Source organism: Zootoca vivipara, chromosome 16 (assembly GCF_965207765.1).
Source record: "Zootoca vivipara chromosome 16, rZooViv2.hap1.1, whole genome shotgun sequence".
NCBI lineage: Eukaryota > Metazoa > Chordata > Lepidosauria > Squamata > Lacertidae > Zootoca > Zootoca vivipara.
This window is the reverse complement of record NC_142599.1, coordinates 35,061,873-35,084,541: the sequence shown is the minus strand read 5'-3', so window position 1 is coordinate 35,084,541 and position 22,669 is coordinate 35,061,873. Positions and strand designations below refer to the sequence as shown.

The window sequence follows — 22,669 nt, the reverse complement described above, 5'->3', positions numbered from 1 at the left end:
TGATGGGTGTGGGCTGGCAGGCGAACTGCAAGTGTCTCTTAACCCTCCTTTCACCTCCTTCTCCTCCACCACCACAGGGCAAAGGCATTGAGGAGAGGCAGCAGCTCATCAAGCAGCTACGGGACGAGCTACGGCTGGAGGAGGCCCGGCTGGTGCTGCTGAAGAAGCTACGGCAGAGCCAGCTGCAGAAGGAGAACGTGGTGCAAAAGGTAAGGCTTGGGTGGGGCCATTCTGGCGAAACACAGGAGGACACCCAGACTTCCCACCAGGGCACAACACTGCGCCTAGGAAAAGTCAGCTGCTGCATTGGATCCGTCCATCACCCTTTGCTCATTGGAGCAAGGAGACCATGGGTGTGTGGCGCTGATTTTCCTCCCTGTATATGGAGATACTCCGAAGCAACACCCAGTAGTGGCCAGGGACCATTGGGGACTGGTAGGGCAGAAGGCAGGGAGCCCAATAGCAGGTGGCACCAGAGAGCCGATGGCAAGCAGAGCCATCAAATTGTAGTTTTGTTCCCCATCCTTCTCCTCTCCTCCCTGCTGAGTTCTACAAAGGTAGAGTGGAGACTGGGGAGGAGGAAACAACCAAGACCACCCCCTGGGCTTATTGTGAGGCTGGGAGCTGGCTGAGATGGGGGGGGGGCAGTGTCCCATTTGCCCAAGCAGACTAGCCTCCACTGGCATCACCAGTCCCTGCAATGCATGCTCTCCCGCAGTCTCTGAGACCTGACTGACAAGGCAGTCCAAGGGCCTGTCCACTGGGCTGCCCCACCATTGCAAAGTGGGTGCACCTCCCCATTACTCCGGAAGTGTAAGTTTTATCTTTGTGTAAAGTGAATGTTGCCTCCAGTTTTGAGCCAACAAAACTCTGCTCCAGAGATGGAGAGCTTTAGAGCATCCCAATCACTTGAGTCTCCCTATTTTTCTTTCTCCCCTCTAGACTCCAGTTGTCCAAAACGCAGCATCTATTGTCCAGCCATCTCCTGCCCATGTCGGACAGCAGGCTCTGTCCAAACTTCCCTCCCGGCCTGGAGCTCAAGGGGTTGAGCCCCAAAACCTCCGAACATTACAGGTAAGAGGCCTGCAGCACAGCAGCGTGTCCCCTTCTGTGTCCCATCTCTTGAGCGCCTCATTTCTGGACCCATGGCGGTGTAGCTGTTGTGATGGGAGACAAGATACTCCTAAGCGTTAACAGTCAGAGAAGAGTTAAGGTGTTCACTTTTGTATATACTGAAGTGGTTTGCTTAGCTGCCTGGTGTCACCATTATTAGCCGCACGTAGTTGGCTTGTCCAAAAACTATAAATTCTGTATAATATCCAACTTTGTTAATTTGACTGTTGTCCAAGTGGGCAAATCCACACATCTTCTCCCCTTTCTGTGCAGACATTTTTGAAGACAAAGTGCTGTTGCCCCTGATCGCACTTGTGTGGTGCAGCCAAAGCACTTTTTATTCCAGTCAGTTTTGGTTTTAAAAGAGGACTGGACAGAGTCATGGTTAAAGGGAGCGATGTTTCTGAATAGCCATTGCTGCAAGCCACAGGAGGGAAGAGCTGTCTTGTGCTCAGGTCCTGCTTACCAGTTTGCCACAGGGGGAAAGGATGCTGTACTTGATGGGCCATTGGCCTGATCCAGAAGGCTCTTCTTATGTCTGGGTATCTTAGTGGTTTGATACAGAACCACACAGGTCCCTTTGGTTCCTATCTCTCCTGGTTGAGCTGCAGGACATGGAACCTCAAGGCCATGTGCTTATTTCAGGCCCTGTTGAATGTTTTCTGTGCCATACCTATACATACCTGGGATGCAGACTGACTGTAAATGGAGGCGGTGCCTCATTTGTTCCTGCCTCTTCTCTCATTTGCCATGCCTTAGAGCAGTAAAGCAGATTTTTCTGTTTAGCGCAGGGGCAACAAACCTCCATCCCATGAGTCTGATTGGGCCTAGACATGCCCACCTGCCCTAGAGCATCTGGTATAAGGGGGTAAAGGCAGAGCTTTTCCAGATCAACGGCTCCCCTCTTAAAGCGCTTCCCAGGAAGCCTTTTGCCTGTGCTGTTCAAACCAGATCAAATCCTTTATTATGCGTTCGCAGACCCACTAAGAGCATGCCAGAAATAAAAGCATGAGCAGTGAAACATGTGCTTGCTTAAAATACGATATAATGCAAGGGATAAAAGCATACATCTAAAATACTATAGGCTACAAATGATGAAAAACGTAAGATGCAAATTGGAATTAAAATGAAAGTATCATCTTTTGAGAACTTTGAACCCGCGCAGTTTGATTTCTAACTGTGGCGGGGGAGTCTGTTGATTGACAGGTGGGTGGCTCCACCCAACTTCAAACTTGACACACAGGGGCCTGGGGGGGATATAAAGGATCTGGCCTGCCATCCAGATCCAGTTGCCCACCCCTGCTCCATAGGTCTGTCCAGCTGCTTCCAAGAAATTCCCGCCACTCTCTCTCTCCCTCCGGCATCATTTTCTCAGTTCCCAGAAGTCCATCAGTGCTGTGCTGACCTTTATTTTTCTGTGCAAACTCCACCAAGTTGGAAGAAGAGGCCATGACCCTTTTCACTAGAATGGAAACCGTGCCAAGTGGCTCTGGGGCAGCACAGGGGCGGCTTTCTTGGGAAGTCAGCTTATGAAGACCTACCTGCGCATCCATGCCTCCGGCTGTCCCTGTAGAAAATGCCACAGTTCAAAGGACTGGAAATCAGTAGTGCAGTTTTCACTTCCGGGAAAGGTTTTTTAATGGACTTTTGGCTCATGGCCTTGTCCTGGCATGGGGATAAGGGGGTTAGGACACCTGTCCTATGAGGAAAGGGGGAGGGGGAGCTCCTGTATACCTGAATCTCCCAAGTAAAGCTGAGAAAGAGCTACTGTCCGTCAGTGTCAACAACACTGAGTTGCATGGACTCAGGATAAGGCAGCTTCCGATTTAAACCAGCCAGTTATCCGATGAGGGCTAGAATAGTAGCTGTGGTTTGAATGGATGGACGTGCCTTGCAGACAAGAGGCTGGGAGGGACCTCGTCTTGAAACCCTGGAGAGCCTCTGCCAGTGGGGTATAGACCAACCTTCCCTAAGCTAGTGCCCTCTGCCTACTTTGAGCTCCAGGTCCCAACTACGCCCTACTGGGAATGGCATGGGGGGGTGCTTTATAGGCGGACCTGCAGCACCGCAGAAGAAGTTGCAAATCTCGCCTTTGTTCCATGCTCTCCATCTCTCTAAAACACACGCTTTTCTCCTCTTTGGAGCAGGGTCACACCGTCATCCGGTCCGCCACCAACACGACCCTCCCCCACATGCTTATGTCGCAGCGCGTCATCGCACCAAACCCCGCCCAGCTCCAGCAACGTGTCCCTCCGAAACCGGGCCTCATCCGCACCACCACTCCAAGCATGAGCCCCGCCATCAGCTACCAGCCAGTGAGTAAAGCAGCCCGGAAAGCATGGGAGGGCCAGTGGGCCTGATCTTCTTACACGGCCACCTTGCCCACACAGCAGTTTGAAACTTCTGTTTTTGTGGCGACAAACTGGGGGTGGGACTTTGTGCAGCCCAAAGGACAGCATTTCCACATGGGTAACCTCAGCAGAGGGAGGGGCCAGAGGCAAAAGTGGGTAGAGCAATGGGTGCATACTGTACAAGATCACCTTTGTACAGTAAGCTGTTGTTGTTGTTTAGTCGTGTCCGACTCTTCGTGACCCCATGGACCAGAGCACGCCAGGCACTCCTGTCTTGCACTGCCTCCCGCAGTTTGGTCAAACTCATGTTCGTAGCTTCGAGAACACTGTCCAACCATCTCGTCCTCTGCCGTCCCCTTCTCCTAGGTTTTATTTATTTATTAAGGGAGGCAGGTGGTGCTGTGGTCTAAACCACTGAGCCTCTTGGGCTGGCCGATCAGAAGGTCGGTGGTTCGAATCCACACGACGGAGTGAGTTCCCGCTACTCTGTCCTAGCTCTTGCCAACCTAGCAGTTCAAAAGCACGCCAGTGCAAGTAGATAAATAGGTACCGCTGCAGCGGGAAGGTAAACGGTGTTTCCGTGCGCTCTGGTTTCCGTCACAGTGACCCAGAAAGCTATGGACAAACGCCAGCTCCCTCGGCCTGAAAGAGGGATGAGCGCCACAACCCCATAGTCACCTTTGACTGGACTTACAGTAATTGTCCAGGGGTCCTTTACCTTTACCTATTTATTTATTTTTTAGCTATTTATTAAGTCTATGTGTTCAGTTGAAGACCACATTCCAGACAGGCAAAAGCACTCAAGGAGGGTGTGGAGCAGGGCTGCTGGTGTGTGTGGGGGGATGGGGGTGGTCTGCAGTGAAGTGGCCTGTAGTGAAGGGACGTGGCCTGGAGAGAGTCCCAAAGGTCAGAGAGAAAGGCCTTGGAGGGCTGCAAACCTTAACGTTTTCTTTCTTGTCCCCTCTGTGCTCCTGCGCCTTTCCTCCGCAGCAGTCCAGCTCGGCCGTCCCCTGCCAGCGCACCACGTCGTCTGCCATCTACATGAACCTTGCCTCCCATATCCAGCCGGGCACGGTGAACCGGGTGTCATCGCCCCTGCCCAGCCCCAGCGCGCTCAACGACGCCGCCAACTCCCAGGCGGCCGCCAAGCTCGCCTTGCGCAAGCAACTGGAAAAGACCCTCCTGGAGATCCCGCCCCCCAAACCGCCCGCCCCTTTGCTCCACTTCCTGCCCAGCGCAGCCAACAGCGAGTTCATCTACATGGTGGGGCTGGAGGAGGTGGTGCAGAGCGTCATTGACAGCCAAGGTAAAGGCCAGTGTCAGGGAAGAGAGCAGCAGCATAGGCGGTGCCACTGGGTTGAAGGAGGGTGTCAGAGGGAAGTGAGCTGGAAATCCCATTTCCCATGCCTCCTGATTCAGTGAACAGGACCAGGAGACACGTGGAACTAGCCTATTGCTGTCCACCAGGGGGCCTTTTGGAGCCATCCTGTCACAGATAAAACTTTTACTTACTGGTATGCTTATAAGATTTTTTAAATCCAAAAACTTTTATTATTCTGCTCCGGGGTAGCCTAGCAATAGAGGCAAACTAGGCCACACTCACTTGCATTCCCCCTCCTTTTCTTTGCATAAATGAATGTTTAGCTTGTGCTAAAAGTCGTTGAAATTCTGAACCCTGGAGGTCTTCTCTGCACACACACACACACACACACACACACACACACACACACACACCGGCCTGGAACGGTTTCTGAGAGAAAGGTCCCCCGTGATGCATCTTCTCTGCGTTCTTCTACCCCTCCTTTCCCAGGCAAAGGTTGTGCTTCCCTCTTGCGAGTGGAGCCCTTTGTTTGCGCCCAGTGCCGCACGGACTTCACCCCGCACTGGAAGCAGGAGAAGAACGGCAAGATCCTGTGTGAGCAGTGCATGACCTCCAACCAGAAGAAGGCGCTTAAGGCTGAGCACACCAACCGGCTGAAGAACGCCTTTGTCAAAGCTCTGCAGCAAGAGCAGGTGGGTCCCCGTTGCCCTATCAGAGGGAGGGAGGGAGGCGAGCGGGGTGAATCCAGGTGAACTGGAAGAGGTGCGTGCTTCCTGTCCCTCTGAAGAGGAGACATAGCTCAGTGTCAGAACTCTGCAACCAGAAGGTGCCAGGATCATTCCACAATGGCACCTCCACAAAGGGCTGAGAAGAGGTTCCCTGAACGAAACTCTGGCAAGTTGCTTTCCATCAGTTCAGGCAACACTGAGCTCAGTGAACTCAGTATTAGGCAGCTTCCCATGTTCCTCATTGCTCAGTGTACATTTTGAAGGGCTGTAGCTCAGTGGTAGAGCGTCTGCTTTGCACGTGGAAAGATCTGGGTTCAATCCTCAGCATCCCCAGGTAGAGCTGGGCAAAGATCCTTGTTTGAAGCCCTGGAGAGCTAGTCAGTGTCGGCAGCACTGTGCTAGGTGGATCCAATCGTCCATTGACTCTTTATAAGGTAACTTTACAAGGTCCCTGTTGAATTCTTCGCCTGTGTTTTCCCCTTGCACATTTATTCAGCACGAATAAAGTGTTTTGGAAACCAACTTCGAAACAGTCATCCTAGCTTCCCCTTCCTCTTCTTGACCCTTACCCCTTGGGGCACTGGGATTTGTAGTTTGGGGAGGCAGCAATCCACTGAAATGAACGCATGGGGTTAGATTGGTAAGATTCACTCCCAAGGAATGGGAAGCAGTGGGAAGCTAAGTTTTTTCAGGCCTTCTTGAATGCCGGAACTGACCAGGCTGAGCAAGTGTTAGCTGGAAGTGAGCCCCACCAGCACAAAGGCCCCATATCATGCACTCACCAAGCTAGTCAGTTCCAGTGGCTGGCACACAAGCCGGGCTGTGGATATTAGACTGCAGGCAGGATCATCCGAACGCAGGTTGTTTGCGGGGTGGCCGGGTGGCCTCTGTGCTGCCAGATAACAGCCACACGGCCCAACTCATGACCAGCCTCTTCTTTTTCCCTCCCGCAGGAGATTGAGCAGCGGTTGCAGCAGCAGGCAGCATTGTCCCCCACCGCCACTCCCGCCAGCGTGTCCAGCGTTAGCAAACAGGAGAGCATCATGCGACATCACACACTCCGCCAGGTGAGAAGCCCTTCCTCGCCCAGCCCCTTTTGGCAAAGTGGCCCCTTTCACATCCCACAGCCGCCAACTTTTCGGGTACCCCCTCCCCTCAAAACAGCCTTCTGATCTTGTCCCCCCCCCCTCGGCAGCCCATTCCCCTCCCCACCAAAAGCAAAAGGTTGTTGTCATGTGGTGTGTGGAGGGAAGAGCATTCAATCCGAACATTCAGCAGCTGCAGAAGTTTTGTGGCCTGCTTCTGAAACTTTGCCGGCCGCTCACTGGCAAACCCTCTCAAAATAACCTTTAGCGAAGGAACGGAAGACGGCGGGCTGGTCCTGCTGTAACGATAGTTAAACAGACAGGACTAGCTAAAATGAAGGTTTGAGAGATTGTGAGATACATGATTTATGATACATATGAAGCAGCAGGGAATTTTTTTATACCCTCTCTCTGCTGCAAGAGTTCCATGTTTTGGAATGATGGAATATTGGAAAAACCTATCTGAAAATAGATTAAGTTTAATAATACACCGCTGAGTAATACAATTCAATGTATCTAGATACGGGTAGGTAGCCGTATTGGTCTGATGCAGTCAAAATAAGAAATAAAATAAATGTCCAGTAGCACCTTAGAGACCAACTAAGTTTGTTCTGGGTATAAGCTTTCGTGTGCATGCTTATACCCAAAGCTTATACCCAGAACAAACTTAGTTGGTTGCTAAGGTGCTACTGGACGTTTGTTATTTTTATTATTTCAAATTCAATATATGTTTGTTTTTATTATGATGATGTAATCATCATTATTCCTACCATATTTTTGTGACTGTCAGTTGTTTGGAACTGTTTTTAATATTGTTTTAATCTTTAATTGTTGTTAACCCACCCTGTGGCCTTAGCTAGGGTGAAGGGCAGGTAATTGATAATGCATCTTGTGTGTGTGTGAGAGAGAGGGGGGGGGGGGATGAACACTGGAGGGTGGTCCATTAAGGTGAATGGGGCGCTGTCCCGCCAGCTTCAACCAGCCCACCTGCCTGCACAACCGGTCCAGGGGTGGTTCTGGCTCTGCCTGCCATAGTCTCTGGCTCCACACACTTTTGGTCCCCTTCCTTCTTCCCCACCAGTTCCAGCAGACGCCAATCACACCTCCTTTATTGAATGCATTTGCTAAATTGAGTAGCAATAGTAATATTGAAAAATGAAATGCAGCAGAGCTTTGAGAACCCTGTGTGTCTTATGCAAACATTTATCTTAACCCTCCACACAAAATTTCTATGCGGTCCTGTCCACTCACAACACGTCTGGTTGCGTGCTGAGTAATTCTCGTCGGCAGAAAATGAATCTCCAACTCAGCACTGTGAATCGCCAAACACCGAGTGGAGTTGGGACCCAATGCTTTTATTTGTTTGTGTCCCACTCAATTTCCTGCTGTTCTGTTTCCTCTCTCCAGGCGCCGCAACCCCAGAGCACCCTGCAGCGTGGCATCCCCACCTCGGCCCGCTCCATGCTGTCCAACTTTGCGCAGGCCCCGCAGCTTTCTGTGGCAGGAGGCCTTCTCGGCATGCCAGGTAGAGCCTTCCAGAATTTGGGGGGTGGGGGCAGAGATGTGCAGATGAACCTGCCTTAATATATATCCTGCCCTCTGCCAGCCGATCCCAGCGGAGGTCCCACAGGAAGGAATCTTTCAGCCCCCGGAAGAGAGAATGGGTTGCCCAGATGGGGGGGCAGTTTTGGGGTGGCTGGTACACATTCAGACCACACGGCTGAACCTTTGTAATGGGCTGGGGGGGGGGGCTGTCACAGTGAGGGCCATGTAGTGTTGGAAGGGAAGACCAGTGTATTGCAAGACACACGGAGACATAAATCCCTGTGCCTCAGGACAAGGGAGGAATCAGTCTCTCCTTTACATGCATTGAATAATGCAAATGATGCGGACGATTTTGTTGAAACATGGCATCCTTTTACTGATAACCCTGAAGAATGACAACTACTGAAATCACAGATTGGGCTTTAGCAAACTTAACTAGATGGATCTATCCTGGAGTGGGGAGTGGGAGGCGAGTTGGGGTTCTGTTCTTGTATCTTTTTGCTCTTTTCTGTAATTGTTATATATAGGAAATTTTTAAAATGTATTCTTTTTTAAAAAAAGACAGGAAATAAAAAGGGGCACGTTTCAGCCAGGCAAAAGCACTTCAGAAGGGTGGAAATAGGGGCTGGGCAATGGGATTGGGAGGGGCCGCGTTTGGGCCTGAGGTTCCCCACCCACACATGAGACACATTCCCAGTAGGAATTGGCTGCCTGTGTCTCATAGCAGAAATGTTCCTACCTCTTCCTCTTCCCAGGTGTCAACATCGCCTACCTGAACGCCGGGATCGGGGGCCACAAAGCGTCCAGCCTGGCAGACCGGCAGCGGGAGTACCTTCTAGATATGATCCCGCCACGCTCTATATCGCAGTCCATCAGCGGGCAGAAATAACGCCAGCTGCGCCCCCCTCCCCACCCTTCCCCCCCCACCTGCCTCCCCCCCCCCAATCCGTCGCATGCAGTGCCTGTACTGGTGCCTACCATATGTGGAGGAAAAGACAAAAGACAAAAAAAGACAAAAAAGAAGACGACAAAAAAAAAACCCACAAAAATGAGAAAAAAAGACAAGAACATTTAAAAAAAAACACTTCAGTGACCTGCCCTCTTCCGGAACCAACTCTCCCTCCCGCTTCTCTTCTCATCTCCGGATTTTGTTTGTGGGGAGAGGCCAGGTGCACCCGTCCCTCCTCCATCCTTCCTTCACTCCGTTCCCGAAGTGAGAACGCTTCTGCTTGGATCCTGCACTATACACTATGTTAATGCTTTGTTTTACGCTCCCTTTTATTTTATTTTTTAATTTGTAATGATAACGCGTAGAATTTTTAAACTTGTTGTGTTCTTATTTTTATTTCCCTTTGGCTTAAAATGGACGGCTGAGAGAGAGCGCACCTTTTTTTGGTTTCTTTTTTTAAAAAAAGGAAATCTTCTCTAGAGACTTTGAAAGGCTCTTCCTCCTGAAAGCTGATCGGGGCTGACTCAGGGCTTTCGGCAGAGTTGTTACAGAGGCGCCTCGAGATGGGGAGGTGCAGGCCACCCCCATGGGTGTGGCCAAGCATCTAGAAGGCACAGCCCTGGAAGCTGATGGCGTCTCAGAGAGTCATCCCTGGTTTGGGTGGGTTTCTTTGTTTCCAAAGGAGTGGGCTAGAGGGCCATGAGCTTGCCGTTGGCAGAGGGGGGCACGCTTCTCTGAAAGGTCCATGCCGGGGAACTGACGCTGTCTGCGCCCTTGGAGAGAGGCCTCCGAAGACGAACTGTGTTGGGTTCTTTCAAACGCGCTTTGGCTCTTTTCACCCCTCTGGGCTGTCGGCTTCCCCCAAACTTGCCCCCCCTGTCCGGTCTCCGTTATGCCGCCCCTTGCCCAGGCCAAAGGAGCTCCAGGCGTCATGGCGGTTCCCCAAAGTGTTTCTCCGTGTCCGGAGCCGTCTCTTCGCTCGTCTCTCCTGCACCATTCGTGCCTCGGAGGCCACCGTTAACGGGCCAGGAACATCTTGCAGCGTTGCATCGGCGGAGGGTACCAGAACGTGAAACCGGCCTTCTCTGCCCACCCTTCAGTTGCCGGGGGAGCCCCAACGAGAGAGAGAGAGAGCGCCAAATGTTTCCAGGTCCACCACTGCCACCACCTGCAGGAGGAGGAAGCGAAGCCCTCGAGGTCAGCCCCGGAGGCATTGCCCTGACATCGAACCCTCGCGAGTGGAGAGCGAATTGCTCAGTCACATCCCAGGCCACTGCAGGAGCTCTTTGAGCCCTTACTCCACCCTGCTCTGCTTTGTTTAAATTTTCAGCTTTTTCTGCTCTGCTCCTCCAGTTGTGTCTCCGGTCTGAAGCGATGGGGCGGGAAAGGGAGCGTCCCTCTCTCCCTCCCGGGGTTCCCCCTCCCCGCTGGTCTTTTTTCCTCGCGTCCCCCTTCCAGAAGCACTGAATCAAGGACCCCAAAGCCCCCTGAACTCGCCCACACAGGCATCCCAGCCGGCACTCCCCACCAGGTCTGCGGTGTCCCCTCCCCTCGCCTGCGCCTCCTCCCCCCCCCTCCAATCACTGAGCACTTAACAAAGAAACAGAGGTGGGAGGAACCGCCCATGTGTTGGGAGGGGCCGCCAGATACTTTCCATAAGCTAGCAGAAGGTTAGCATTGCAGGTGTGTGTCGGTGTGTGTAGATTGGGATAGCTAACTCTGAGGTTCTCCCGCTCTTGATGTTGCCAGGACAATTGTCCCATCCCTAGGTTATGGTCCAAGCTCCCTGGGGCTGGTGGGAGTTGGTGTCTGGCCGCATCTTTGAGGGCCACGGGGTTAACTATCAATACACACACACACAAGACATGCATCCCAATAGTTTCCGTTTCCCTGGAAAGCTTTTTCTTTTTGCTCCAGGATCCTTCCGACTGTAGAGATGCCGGCAGGAAGGTTTCCTTTGAAAGAAAGAAAAAAAGGTTTTGCTGCGTCTTAAGATATCTCCTTCACGTGCTACACCCTTCCTCGCCTCCTTGAGGACCCCGAACCCTTGCCCACCCTCCCCAACTTGCTTAAATTTGATCTGCGATCTTCCCCCACCCCAAAACAAGTGCCATTGCCCTCCCCGCACCCCTTCCCCCTTTAGAATCGGGCGTTGCCAAGTGTGAACCAGTTCTAGCCACCTAGTGTTATTGGGGAGGGGGCGGGTATCCTTTTGGTCTTGTGTTGTTGTTTTCTATTAAAAAAACATATATGGTGATGTAAGAAATGTGCAATAATTATTGCCTCTGCCTTTCAGGGCCCAGGCAGAGGCTTTGGTGGCAAGCATTGAACGGTAGCAAACCAGCCACTACTTTGTAGTTTTGGGGTGGGAGGGCAAGGATTAGCCACTCCCCCTCCCCACCGCCATCACCACACTGGCGTGGCATATATGGCTTTGGCAATAGGGCAGAGGACTCCCCCACCCCACCCCCCGGAAGAATCCTGCGTATTGAATCAGTGCTTCTCTCTTCCCCTGGCTCCTCCCAGTCTTTTCCTACCCCAAAGGGTGATCCCCAACAAAGTTCTTCTCCAATGAGACTCCTTGAAATTAAGGAACCTAAGCTAGTCATCTCCCACCCGCCAGGTCTACTCTAAAACTAGTAACAACCCAAAGTTTGCCGTTCTAGATCAGCCAGCCAGAACTCTTCTCTTCCACACTGTTTCTGTTGGGACCACCTTTTGCCCTGTGTGCAAAATGTCCCTCTCCAAAAGGAGCCTTGAGTCTGCTCAGCAGACCAGCCTGAGGACCGCAGTTGGAGTTTTCTCACCTTCCCCCAGAAGAGGGTCTTCCCAGTGGCATTAGCAGCGAGCCTCCTTGCAGAATAAATTCGCTCCTGGCTCAAACTTTCCAGGCTCAAACTTTCCAGGTTGGCAAAGATATATCTCTCTCTTTTTTTGGAAGCAGATGTTTTGGGATGAGGGAGAGGCACTGATCGAGGAAGGATTTTTTCTTCACCTCTTTTTTTCTCTCTTTAGCACAGAGAGGGGAAGAATGGCTCGGGGGGGGGCATTTCTATAGGGGAGAGTGGGGAGACTGCCCTACCTTGTGCACTCAGGCAGGTAACTCCACTTTCGCTTCCCCCAGGAGCATGTCTCTTTAGTATAGAGCAGGATCATGGCCCTTTGGCACTTCTGCCCAGCTCCCCATCCCCTCAGTCCTCCTCTTTAAAACAACGTCCCTTCCCAGGATGCAATATTTGCCTGTGGCGGACACACAACCTCCCTCCTTTCCACCCACCCCATAAATCTCTTACCGTACTTTAAAATTGATTCCCATCTTCCTGCTTTCCTAAAGCCAACAAATGTCTTTCTCTCACATATACACACAAACCAATTTCTCTCTTTTGTTTTTCTGAGGGGGCGGGGGGTTTAATGTAGAAAACCATCCTTTTTCACGGTACAGAATTAAGGGTTTCCTTTTCCATCTTAGGGGTTTTTTTCTCTCTCTTTTCCAGATTAGTCATACGTGCTTTGTGGTTGATGGTGTTTTTATTTTTCTCCCGCGTTTCTTCCATGGGGGGTGGGGAAGAGAGGAGAAGCATAACTCGCCTCCCTTGGCCTCTGTTTCACACTCCTTCCCCCCAACCTCAGTTTTTTCCTCCCATTTTTTTCGCTCCCTTTCTCCTCCCCCACCCCACGACGAGCTCTTCTTAGCTTAACAATACTTGCTGCCGAAATGTTATAACTAAAGACTTTTCTTCGTTGTATATAAGCTATTTCTTGACACATTTAAAAATAAAAAAAGAGAAAACTGAAAAAAAAAGTTTGGGGGCGGGGGTGCGGGAAAACCGACAACAAAAAACAAACCGGGGGGGAAATTGTACATTTGTGTAGAGAAAACAAAAACGACAAAAAGAGAAGACAGCTTAGCCATGAATATTGTGAAAGTTCTTTAACGTCCTTTTTGTAGTGTGACCTTTGTGTACGGCGTTTAAAATGTGCAAAAGGCAGTTTCCTGGAGATAGGGGGGAGGGAGGAGGCTGGGGCGGGGCGCTATGCAGCTCATGTCGCCCGCCCCACACTTTATGCACCCCCCCACCCCAAAAAAGCTGAAATGGACTTGGTGGTAGCCATCATTTCCCCAAAAGGTGCCTTTTCTTTCCCTTGTTTCAGAAGCAAGGAGTCCCATGAACTACCAGCATGCACACGGACTTTGAGCCTTGGTAGAGGCCACAGGCCCAGGGGCTCCCTCCCCAAATACCCGCCCCCCCCCAACCCCAAGTTTTCACAAACGGGGGATCAAAACAAATACTAGTATTAAACTATAAATGTATTTGCACTGTTTGTAACGAATGCTTTAGGCTTGAGACAGCATACACTTCTCTCGACTGTTCCGCATCTGGCGTCCAGAAACTCAGCCCCCGCCGACCCTAATTTCCAGGGAGACACAGTACTTCTCCCTCCATCTCCCCTTTCAACCATTTGCTGATCCCTCTCGGTTTCATCGCCTTTCATTCCTTCCGCCTCTCAATGATCCGCTTTCTATCATCCCCCCAAACCCCTCTTAAATATCAATGACATTCTAGGGACTGTTTGATATTCTTTCCCCTACACCCCAAGAAAGTGCATGCAAGATTTGAGTTCCTGAAAATCTTGGGTTTTTTAAAAATTATGTGGACCGTGCTTCTATCCCTCATGGTTCCAGCACACAAGCAACACCTGCTAAAGTTTCCACTGCCCAGGAGCGCAGAGATTGCGCTCTGCTTAGCTAAGCTGTTCATCCATAAGTGTGAGTGTGCATGCATGTACATACAGGGTCCGATACAGGAAGGGAGAATGTGACTCGTTCCACATCAACCGGCCATTGCCAAACAAGTTCAAAGCCCATCAGTGCAGTGGGGAATATTGGGCTTAATGTCTCTCATACAAAACCTTTGTCAGCTTCAGCTTCCCAAGGTTCTTACCGTGGGAGTGGAAAGGTGTAATAGATTCTCTATGAAAGGCAAGCACTCCAGTACCTTTGAGATCTGTTGAGTGTGAAGAGAGCCGCTTAAATGCCTTGTCCGTCTTAATTGGGAGCCTGAAGCCTTTGCATGCCAGCACGTTCTGAGCAGAGTCTCTCCTTAACTTGAGGGCCATCCTTACGAGCTGTCAGACCCTCTTATGGAGGGCTCTTAAAGAAATGGGCCTTGTCTCTTATCTACTTTGGAGAACGACAATTCCAGAAATGGACCAAAGTGTGCTGCTTTCGCATCTTATGCAGCCCTTCCAATGCCTTTTGTTTATTTGCCCTTAAGATTCCAGGGCGTCTGATTCCTAACACTCCACAGAAAGTTTGGCTCCTTTTTCCAGTGCTATTTCATTCCCCTTTGGGCCAAATCGGGCGTTTGGGAGTAGCTTTTTGACTTCTTGGTCGATGTACTCTTTTTATAAAGCCAAGCTTCTCGTCTTTATGACATTACTAAACTCAAGAGGACTCCAGCATTTAAGGGCTGTAATTTTTGCAGCCTGCCATTATGGGTGCATTCTTTGTGACCTTCTGTCTTGCCAATATCACCTCTCTTGAAATTTATGTTCAAACCCCCCAGGTACGGAGGCTTCAAGGAAAATCTGAGCAAAGCTGTTGTGAAACCAGCATGTGTTCACCATTGATTTGAAGGAGTGTGTGTGTGTGTGTGTGTGTGTGTGTAACCTGAGGGACAGAATCACGTTTTTAAATTTTGGTGTCACATGACGAGCCCCCAGAGCTGACTGAATCAGTCCATCCCACGTTTGAGTTGCAGCATGCTGGATAACATTGATGGTAGCCGAAAGGCACTTTCTCACCTTCCCATACTTCCTGAAGTGTAGCCCTCCTGGTGTGCAGGTTGCATGCAGTGCTATTCCCACTCAGAGTAGACCCATTGAAAGCAATGGGTGTGATCAACTTAGGCCGCTTTTAATTTCTGCGGGCCTGCTCTTGAATATACAACCCTGTATCTTCACATCTCTGGTCCCAAACTCTGGTCCCGGAGATGTCTGCCCAGACCCCTCTCCCTCAACCATTCAAGCGATGGCGTGGTCCCAGTTCCCCCCTCTTCTGTCTCCTGGCCTGAATTCAGGGACCCACACCCCCAGTTGAGCAAAGTGTGCAGAGGGTGGGAGAGTCAACCAGATGAACATCAGGTTGTCCCTTTGCCGCCTTGGGGATGGTTGGCTGCGTGGGGAAGGAACGTGTGGGAATCCTTTGTCCCTCCTGATGTTGCTAAGCGACAGCTCCCATCCCTAGCCATTGACCGCGCTTGCTGGGGCTGATGGGAGTTGTAGTTCAGCAATATCGGGAGGGCCAAATGATTCCTACTTGTGGGGTGTGGACTCCTGGTGCCCTCCCTCACCCAAGCACTTCTTCCTTGGCCATCTCTTTTCAGGACCTGCAGCCATGTTTACCATTCCTCCCAAAGAGGCTGTTGACCGTGAGTCAATCTTACTCTAGTTCTTGAGAACCAACTACCACCTCTTAATACAGTCATAATTTCCCACACACACACATACTCAACCTCCACCTTCTCTCCCCCCCCCCACTCCCATTGTGGATCTTGTATCTCGTAGGGGTCCCCCCCCCTCCCTGAGCACAGCATGAGATCTCCTGCAAGGATCACAGCAAATCCGGGGAAGTCAGTTGCAACCGTCCTACAGCCATATGTTACAGAGGCAGGGTTCAGCTTCACCCCCTTATCTCTTTGGGTCAAGAGCAATGGTAGTCCCCTTGCTGGGGCTGACCAGGGGCCTAACTTGCCAGGGAGGCCCTTCCTCTCCTCCCCACACCCCCAAAACATCCCATTTTGCCACACTCCCTCTTCAGCCTTCAATTCCTCTAGCTCAGGTGGGAAGCTGCAGCCCTCCAGATGTTGGGAACCTGTGGCCTTCCAGATGTTGCTGCAGTGCAGCTCCCACCATCCCTGACCGTTTGGCGCATGGGCTGAAGCTGATGGGAGCTGGAGGTCCAGCAACAACCAGAGGGCCACCGATTCCCCATCCCCACAGCACGGGGGGCTCACGGCACCACGAGTCGTTCCGTTGCAGGAGCAGGGTGTGTGTGTGTTAAAAAGACAAAAAATAATAATCATGAGGCTTAGCGCGCGCACACACCAATTTGAAACCCAGGGCAGCGAGAGATGGCTGAGCTCGGGAGGGATCAGAGAGAATTGCAGCTGCAAATTATCGGGGGGAAGGGGGCAACCTTGGTGGAAATCGGGCCTTTTGCACAATTTTAAGAGGGCTTTTAATTTTAATTTTCCGCATTGTGTTTTTGAAAATCCGGTTTAAAAGGAGGAGGAAGGAAGGAGGAAAAAAAAAAGCTGTTTAAATATTGCCAATTGATTATGCAGTGACCTGATTAAAAATAATAATAATAAGCTAATTTTTGGAGAAAGGATTAAAAAAAACTTTGTAATATTTATCACTTGCAAGCTATGTTTAATAAAGAAAGGAATGGTTTATACATTTTGATGTGACTGGCGCATTTTGGATTTGCTGTCGGGGAGACGCGGGTAGAGGTCTTTGGATGCAGCACGATAGAATTGTTTAAATGAATACTTGTGTTTGCATATGGGTCACCGAGCAGCAGCCTTGGGCCGGGGGCGAAATCTTCAGGGAACGACTCGCCTCTGCCATTGGTCACTCGCCCAACTCCTTGGGTTAGTCCCCCTAGTTTGGGTTAGTCCCCCTAGTGGTGAGGAATAGCTAACACTGCCCTTCTAGTTACAGGTAGGTAGCCCGTGTTGCTCACCTTAGAGACCAACTAGGTTTGTCATTGGTATGAGCTTTCGTGTGCAAAGCATTTGGGACTTTCTGGTTTAGAGAAAAGGTGAGTTAAGAATCTCCGGCCTGCAGGACCTCCCTTACAAACTCACCTCTTGCCAGTTGTTTGTGGATGGATTTGTGAGCATAGGGTGTGTGCATGTAAATTCAGTGTGCACACAGCTTTGGCTCCGCCCATGGGTGGCTTTGGCCCCGCCCACCACTGGCATGAGCCCCACCCATCTTGCGGCTGAAAAGGCTCCCCCACCCGACTTAATCCATATTCTCCCCCAAGGTCCTGGGACCAAATTTCCTTCCCAGCCTTGCAGCTGGAGAACTTCTTAACCGGAGGGGGAAATGGGGACCTTCAAAAAGGGTTCTGAGGGGCCACTAACTTATGCCTCTTCCCCATAACTTTAAAAAAAAAATCACCCTTCAAAGATTTTTTTAAAAGCTTTTCTCATCTCAAGGCGTTTTTTAGTCTGTGGAAGTTGCATTCCAAACTAGGTGAGTGAGCAGTGAATGCCAGTTTTTTCAGGAAACCCTCCAGAATTTGCTTGGGCTAGTTCAGTTACGAAGGTAACTGATGGGCCATTAGGATATTATTATTATTATTATTATTATTATTATTATTATTATTATTTCCTATCTCGCTCTTCCTCCCAATGGAGCCCAGGTTGGCGAACATGCAATGTGTAAGGGTTAAAAATAAAACATTTAAACGCTGTCAAAACATTTACCTGGGAGCAAACTACAGAGATTTTTTGACACTTGAAGTGTATGTTTTTTAGGACCCAACTTAATGCTCGTAAGTGGTTTTAATACTGTGTTTTAGGGCTATAACCTGCCCAGGGACCTTATGGGGAATGGCAGGAAATAGATGATTAAAATAAACTTAGGCTGTAGTCCTGTGTTATGTGGTTTATACATTTAAAGCAGTAGCGTACCACTTGAAACAGCCACAGCTTTCCCCAAAAGAATCCTGGGAACTGTAGTTTGCTAGTAGCTCTGAGAGGTTTTAGGAGGTCACCACACATTTCTCCTACAGAGCCACAATTCCCAGAGTGGTTTAACAATCCAAGGGAAGAGAACAGAACAATACCAGATGGGCGGTGTATAAAAAATAAATTATTATTATTATTACTACAGTAGGAATTGTAGCTGCGCTAGGAAAATAGGGTGTCTCCTATAACATCTCTCGGCACCCTAACAAACTACAGTTCCCAGGATTCCTTTGGGGGAAGCCATGAATGTTTATAGTGCTGTGGTGCTTTAAATGTATAGTGCAGATGGAATCCAAGTCTACTCAGAATATCCATTGCATGTCCTGTCAAGAAACAATACTTTAAAAAAGCCGGACTCATACTTTTTAAATTTCATTCTGTGTGTTTCAGATTCATTGCCCTATGTCAATCTCTGCTAATGGGTGAAAACTTCCATTCCTCCTGCCCCCTCCCACAAAAACAAAACAGAGTACAATCAAGGGTTGTTTTGCACATTGTTTTTTTTTTTAATTTTCAACACAAGACAAGAAAGATTTCCAGACATCAACCCTGCATCCTTGAGGTTTTGAAACCTTCGGTGGCTACCTCTCTTTTGAACTGAGCTGTAAAATTGGGGCCACTGCAGAAGGTGTGATACAAACGGGTTTACTCTTGAGTAGGAATGGGAGAAATCTCTCCTGGCAGTTCATTGGTTTTGTTTGTTTTAAATCACAAAAACAAGGGGCCAAGTTCGCATAATGGTGTAACTTGAAATAAAAATAATCCTGAAAAAGTCATTTTCAAATTCAGAATGGAGGTTTTTTTTTAATTTTAAAAAGAAACCTTCAATAAGGTGAGTTTTTAAAATGATGCTGTACGGTACAACATAACAGAATTTTCGCTTTTTCCTCAAAAAAAAATCAGCAACATCAAAAAAGGGGAAATTTAGAATTAAGTGAAGTTTTGCAGGCCAATTTAAGTGAGGAGAATGTTTTGCCAATTCCAACTTTCCCCTTCCCTTTGCACATTAAATCCCCCGTGGTAATGGGAGGGAGTTCAACATTTGGTATCATCCTCCAAGTTGCTCGATCTTGTTGACACCTAGTTAATTCTTTGAATCGGCAGAGGAGCCCCCTGGAATTTCAAAACCACAAAGTTGCCTTTCCGTTTGTAACCACCAAGCATTGAACAGTGATGGAGAAGATTTGGGGAGTCCCTCTTGCATCTCCCCACCACACACCCCCAAACAAACATTTATAATGGTCCCACTTCCCTGCTCTTCTCCCATCACCTTGTGGCCGTACTCTCTCTCTCGCATAGGACGTTAGCTTTTCCGCGGCCAGGGGGCCTCCCTTCTCCAATAATTAATCTTCCAGGAGGACCCCGGGCCGTGGCTTCTTAAAGCTTGTTTACTTTGTTTCACAAAACAGAAGGTTTTTTCCTAACAATTTTTAGGTTCAAAAGCATTTTCTTGTCTCATTGGTAACTAGCCATTTCCCCTCCTTTACAAAGATGGGCGTAGTGACAGTGGTTCGTCGGAAACGTAGGCCAGGCTTCAAAACTAGAGGATTCTGTTGCCAACCCAACAAATCTCACGGATATGTCTTTGGGGAGTGTTAAACGTTTCGAGACAAGGGGCATTTTTTAGGCTGTTAAAAGCTCCTGGCTGGGTGTGCTCCTTCTGCTCAAAATATCCACCGTGATGAATGTGTATGGGTTGCTTTTAAAATGGGTTCATATTCTGGGAGCTGTTGAATTTTGGGTCCGAAGTGTCTGTGCTCGATGGAAGGTGACCTAACGTCATAGACTACCCCAACCTGGTGCCCTCCAGATTTTTTTGGACTGCAGCCAAGCACAGTCTGTCATCAAAGTTGGTGGGACTTGGAATTACCCAGCAAGGCAGAAGAAGACCTTAACCGGGCAATTAGGTGGCAAGAATGATAATTTTTAATATGTCATAGCACTGGGAATTTGGTTTAAGTTAAGCAAGGTAGCTGGTCAACTAGTCACCTATGGTGAGCCAGAATCTCAGCCAGGTGTGGAACCTTTAAAACAGGACAAAACCTGTCTCTTTTTTTAAAAAAAAGCGATAAATGGGTAAGCTTTTATATGTAAACAGGTAAAACTTTGGGGTCCGAAGTGACTACCACTTTTTCTTTTTCGCAAATGACATTTTTTTGTAAGTTGGCAACGTTTATTTGCCAGCCTGAAGTAGAACAGAGTGGGGGGAAGGTGGGACGGTTTAATTGCTGGAGAAATAATGTTCTATCTAGAGGGGGGCTCTAGAAACAGGTCCTTTCAAGAGAGGCCTGTCTTCGTTCCAACCCTCCAGATTTTCGTAAGAGAGAGAACCTATTTCTAGTAGATGTTCAGATATATATTAGGGCTGCCGTGTTTCAGCTGGTTAATCCAGTTTGAGAAAGAGGAGGAGGGATGCCTCTTCTGAGATGGTGTGGGAAGAGGAAGTCCCTCCAGTGACCGAGAAAGGATGCCTCATCTGAAAGCATACCAGGAGTGGGATTCCTTCATCTGTGAACTGAAAGGGGGAATACCTCTTCTGAGATGACATTGAAAAGCGGATTCTTTCTTGCTTGAGCAAGAAGGAGAGGTGCCTCTTCCAAGAAGATACGAGAAGAGGGATTCCTGAAAATTTAACAGCAAGTGCCTCTTACTGGACAGTGCATGCTGTTGTGATACATGTATCATCTTAGGAAAACAAAACAAAACGGGTTTGGGGAAGGGGGTTAGGGTTAGATTTAATTGGTCGATTCATGTGTTCATGGTCTTTAATCATGTGATACCCCTGATATAACGGATTATGGCCAGTATGCACAGAATTCTGAAACGAGATCCTCCATGAGCCAAAGGAGGCTTTTGACTTGGCCTTATAGCAAGCAGGTTTTGGGGAAAGGTGTTTTGCCCTTTGCTGACTTGCTTACAGAGTGGAATTCGTCAGTTCCACAGAGCCCAACATGTCCCAGATCTGGGTCTAATTCGTTTGCATGAAGCTCTGCGGGCCGATATTTACTGGAGGGTTCCTTATATCTGATTTTGCCACCACTGTGCGTTTGTTAGGAGAGCCCTTTTCGATACCAGGGCACTGGAGAAAAGAAAAAAGGTTTTTTTGTAAAGAAACTTTCAATGTGAACAGGTTATTATTATTATTTAGAAGCTAAAGGAGCTGAGGACGAGGAAAGCTCATTTAGTTGCAATCAAGTATTGTATATTTCTTGCTGCAAGACCTTAGGGGTACAAGATTTCTAGTGATAAAATGGGGAGAAGATCAGGCAAGATCCATTCCTGAAGAGGTTTTTCTATGTCTTTGTCCATATGGAAAAATATGTACGGTATTTTGTGAAAATACACTCGAAACTCAGCATACCTAGTAACATTGTGTCACATGGAGATATTTTAAGCCTCTTTGATTTGGAATATAAATTTCATTGGCTGTGTAATTCCTGCAAAACAGATTTGTGCACATCTGTGTCGTGGGTAATTTGAGGGATGTTTTTTCAAAAAGATAAGAGAGTTATTTCGGGTGTTTGCGTTCACTGTTTGAGCCCTGCATTGTGCATTTACTGGCATAACTGAACAGATTTGTTGGCAGTCAGCTCACTAGTCCTCAAGGTTATCAGCAAATCCAGATTAGCTGATAGCTTGCTCAGAAACAAGTTCCGCTGATCAGTTTTTGTTGTTTTAGAGGGTCCCACAGTTGGCCTTGTTCCTAACGTGTGGAATTCATAATGTGCATTCCCCAGTTAAGCTTCCTGTACATTTGTGCTTGATGAAGCTCTGGCACATTGCCCTGTTGGTTCACATTCAGAGGTAGTTGACCTCACACCTGGAAGCATTTAAAATGGTCTTTCCCAATCTCGTACCCTTCAGATGTTCATGGACTACAAAACCCATCATCCCTGACAGTTGGCCATGCTGGCTGCAGGTGATGGGTCCAATGACTGGGTGTCGTTGGACTCAAACTCCCATCACCTGCATCGTGCATCTATGCCGAATGTGCAAAAGCCACTGGAGAAATATTATTATTAATTCTGTTGGTCGAGCTCTGCCAAAGGTCAAGATTTCCCTGGCAAATCTGTTGCCAGAAATGGGATTTCCTTGGTTCCCTATGTGGCCTTGACTCTATTCTCCACTGCTTTCCCAATTATTTAAGTCTCTGGTGGTTTTCATTTCAGCGGTGCTGGACCATGGGCTTTGTAGTCTTAAAAGCTGTATGACTCACAGCAGCATGAGTTTTGGGTGTTGTAGGTTTGTTTGTTTGCTTGTTTGTTTGGGGGGCATGCAGGAGGTCCCAAATTCAACCCCCAACTTCTCCAGGTAGGGCTGTGAAAGACTCGGGTTTGAAATGCTGGAGAGCTGTTGCCAACCAGCAATAGATCGTGGTGAGCTAGATGGATCACTGGTGTAACTTGGCTAAGGCAGTTTTCTATGTCCTTGCATCAGAGCTGTGCCATGGGTTTTGTAGTCTCCAAAGCTGCGTCAAACCCAGCACCGTGGATTTTGTGGTCTGTCCAACTCCCAAGAGACTGTGATCTACTCCCACTATAAATGGGCAGTGATCTACCCATTGGATTGGCCAGAGTTGTTCAGCATTTTTTGGGAGGGATGAGCCAAAGTTGCTGAGCTTATTTTAGGGAGAGAGATCAGAGTTGTTGAGCCTTTTGGGGGGAGGGGGGCGATCACTGGAGATCATGAGATTGACCAGGGACAGCCCTTGATCTACCAGTAGATCGCGATCGACCTGTTGAACAGCCCTGGTCTTTAAAGCTGTGTGAAAGCTTAAGTTATTTTTTTTCACATTTATGTTTGGCCAACAATTGT

At 48.9% G+C, this 22,669-nt stretch overlaps 1 protein-coding gene across 6 annotated transcripts in view; it reads left to right on the top strand.

The window, feature by feature from the left end:
• GATAD2B (GATA zinc finger domain containing 2B) overlaps window positions 1-16,553 on the top strand; it is a 66,971-nt gene extending 50,418 nt beyond the window's left edge. For 4 of the 6 annotated variants that reach the window (XM_088659969.1, XM_035097919.3, XM_088659968.1 and 1 more), the window contains 8 exons: window positions 78-209; window positions 943-1,074; window positions 3,261-3,428; window positions 4,455-4,770; window positions 5,275-5,477; window positions 6,467-6,580; window positions 8,006-8,123; window positions 8,899-16,553. In XM_088659969.1, the coding sequence (XP_088516095.1) occupies window positions 78-209; window positions 943-1,074; window positions 3,261-3,428; window positions 4,455-4,770; window positions 5,275-5,477; window positions 6,467-6,580; window positions 8,006-8,123; window positions 8,899-9,032 (1,317 nt within the window). In that variant the 3' untranslated portion in view covers window positions 9,033-16,553. The remainder of the gene's footprint in view (window positions 1-77; window positions 210-942; window positions 1,075-3,260; window positions 3,429-4,454; window positions 4,771-5,274; window positions 5,478-6,466; window positions 6,581-8,005; window positions 8,124-8,898) is intronic. The other 2 variants (XM_088659966.1, XM_088659967.1) reach the window with 1 other exon arrangement.
• Window positions 16,554-22,669: the final 6,116 nt, after the last annotated feature.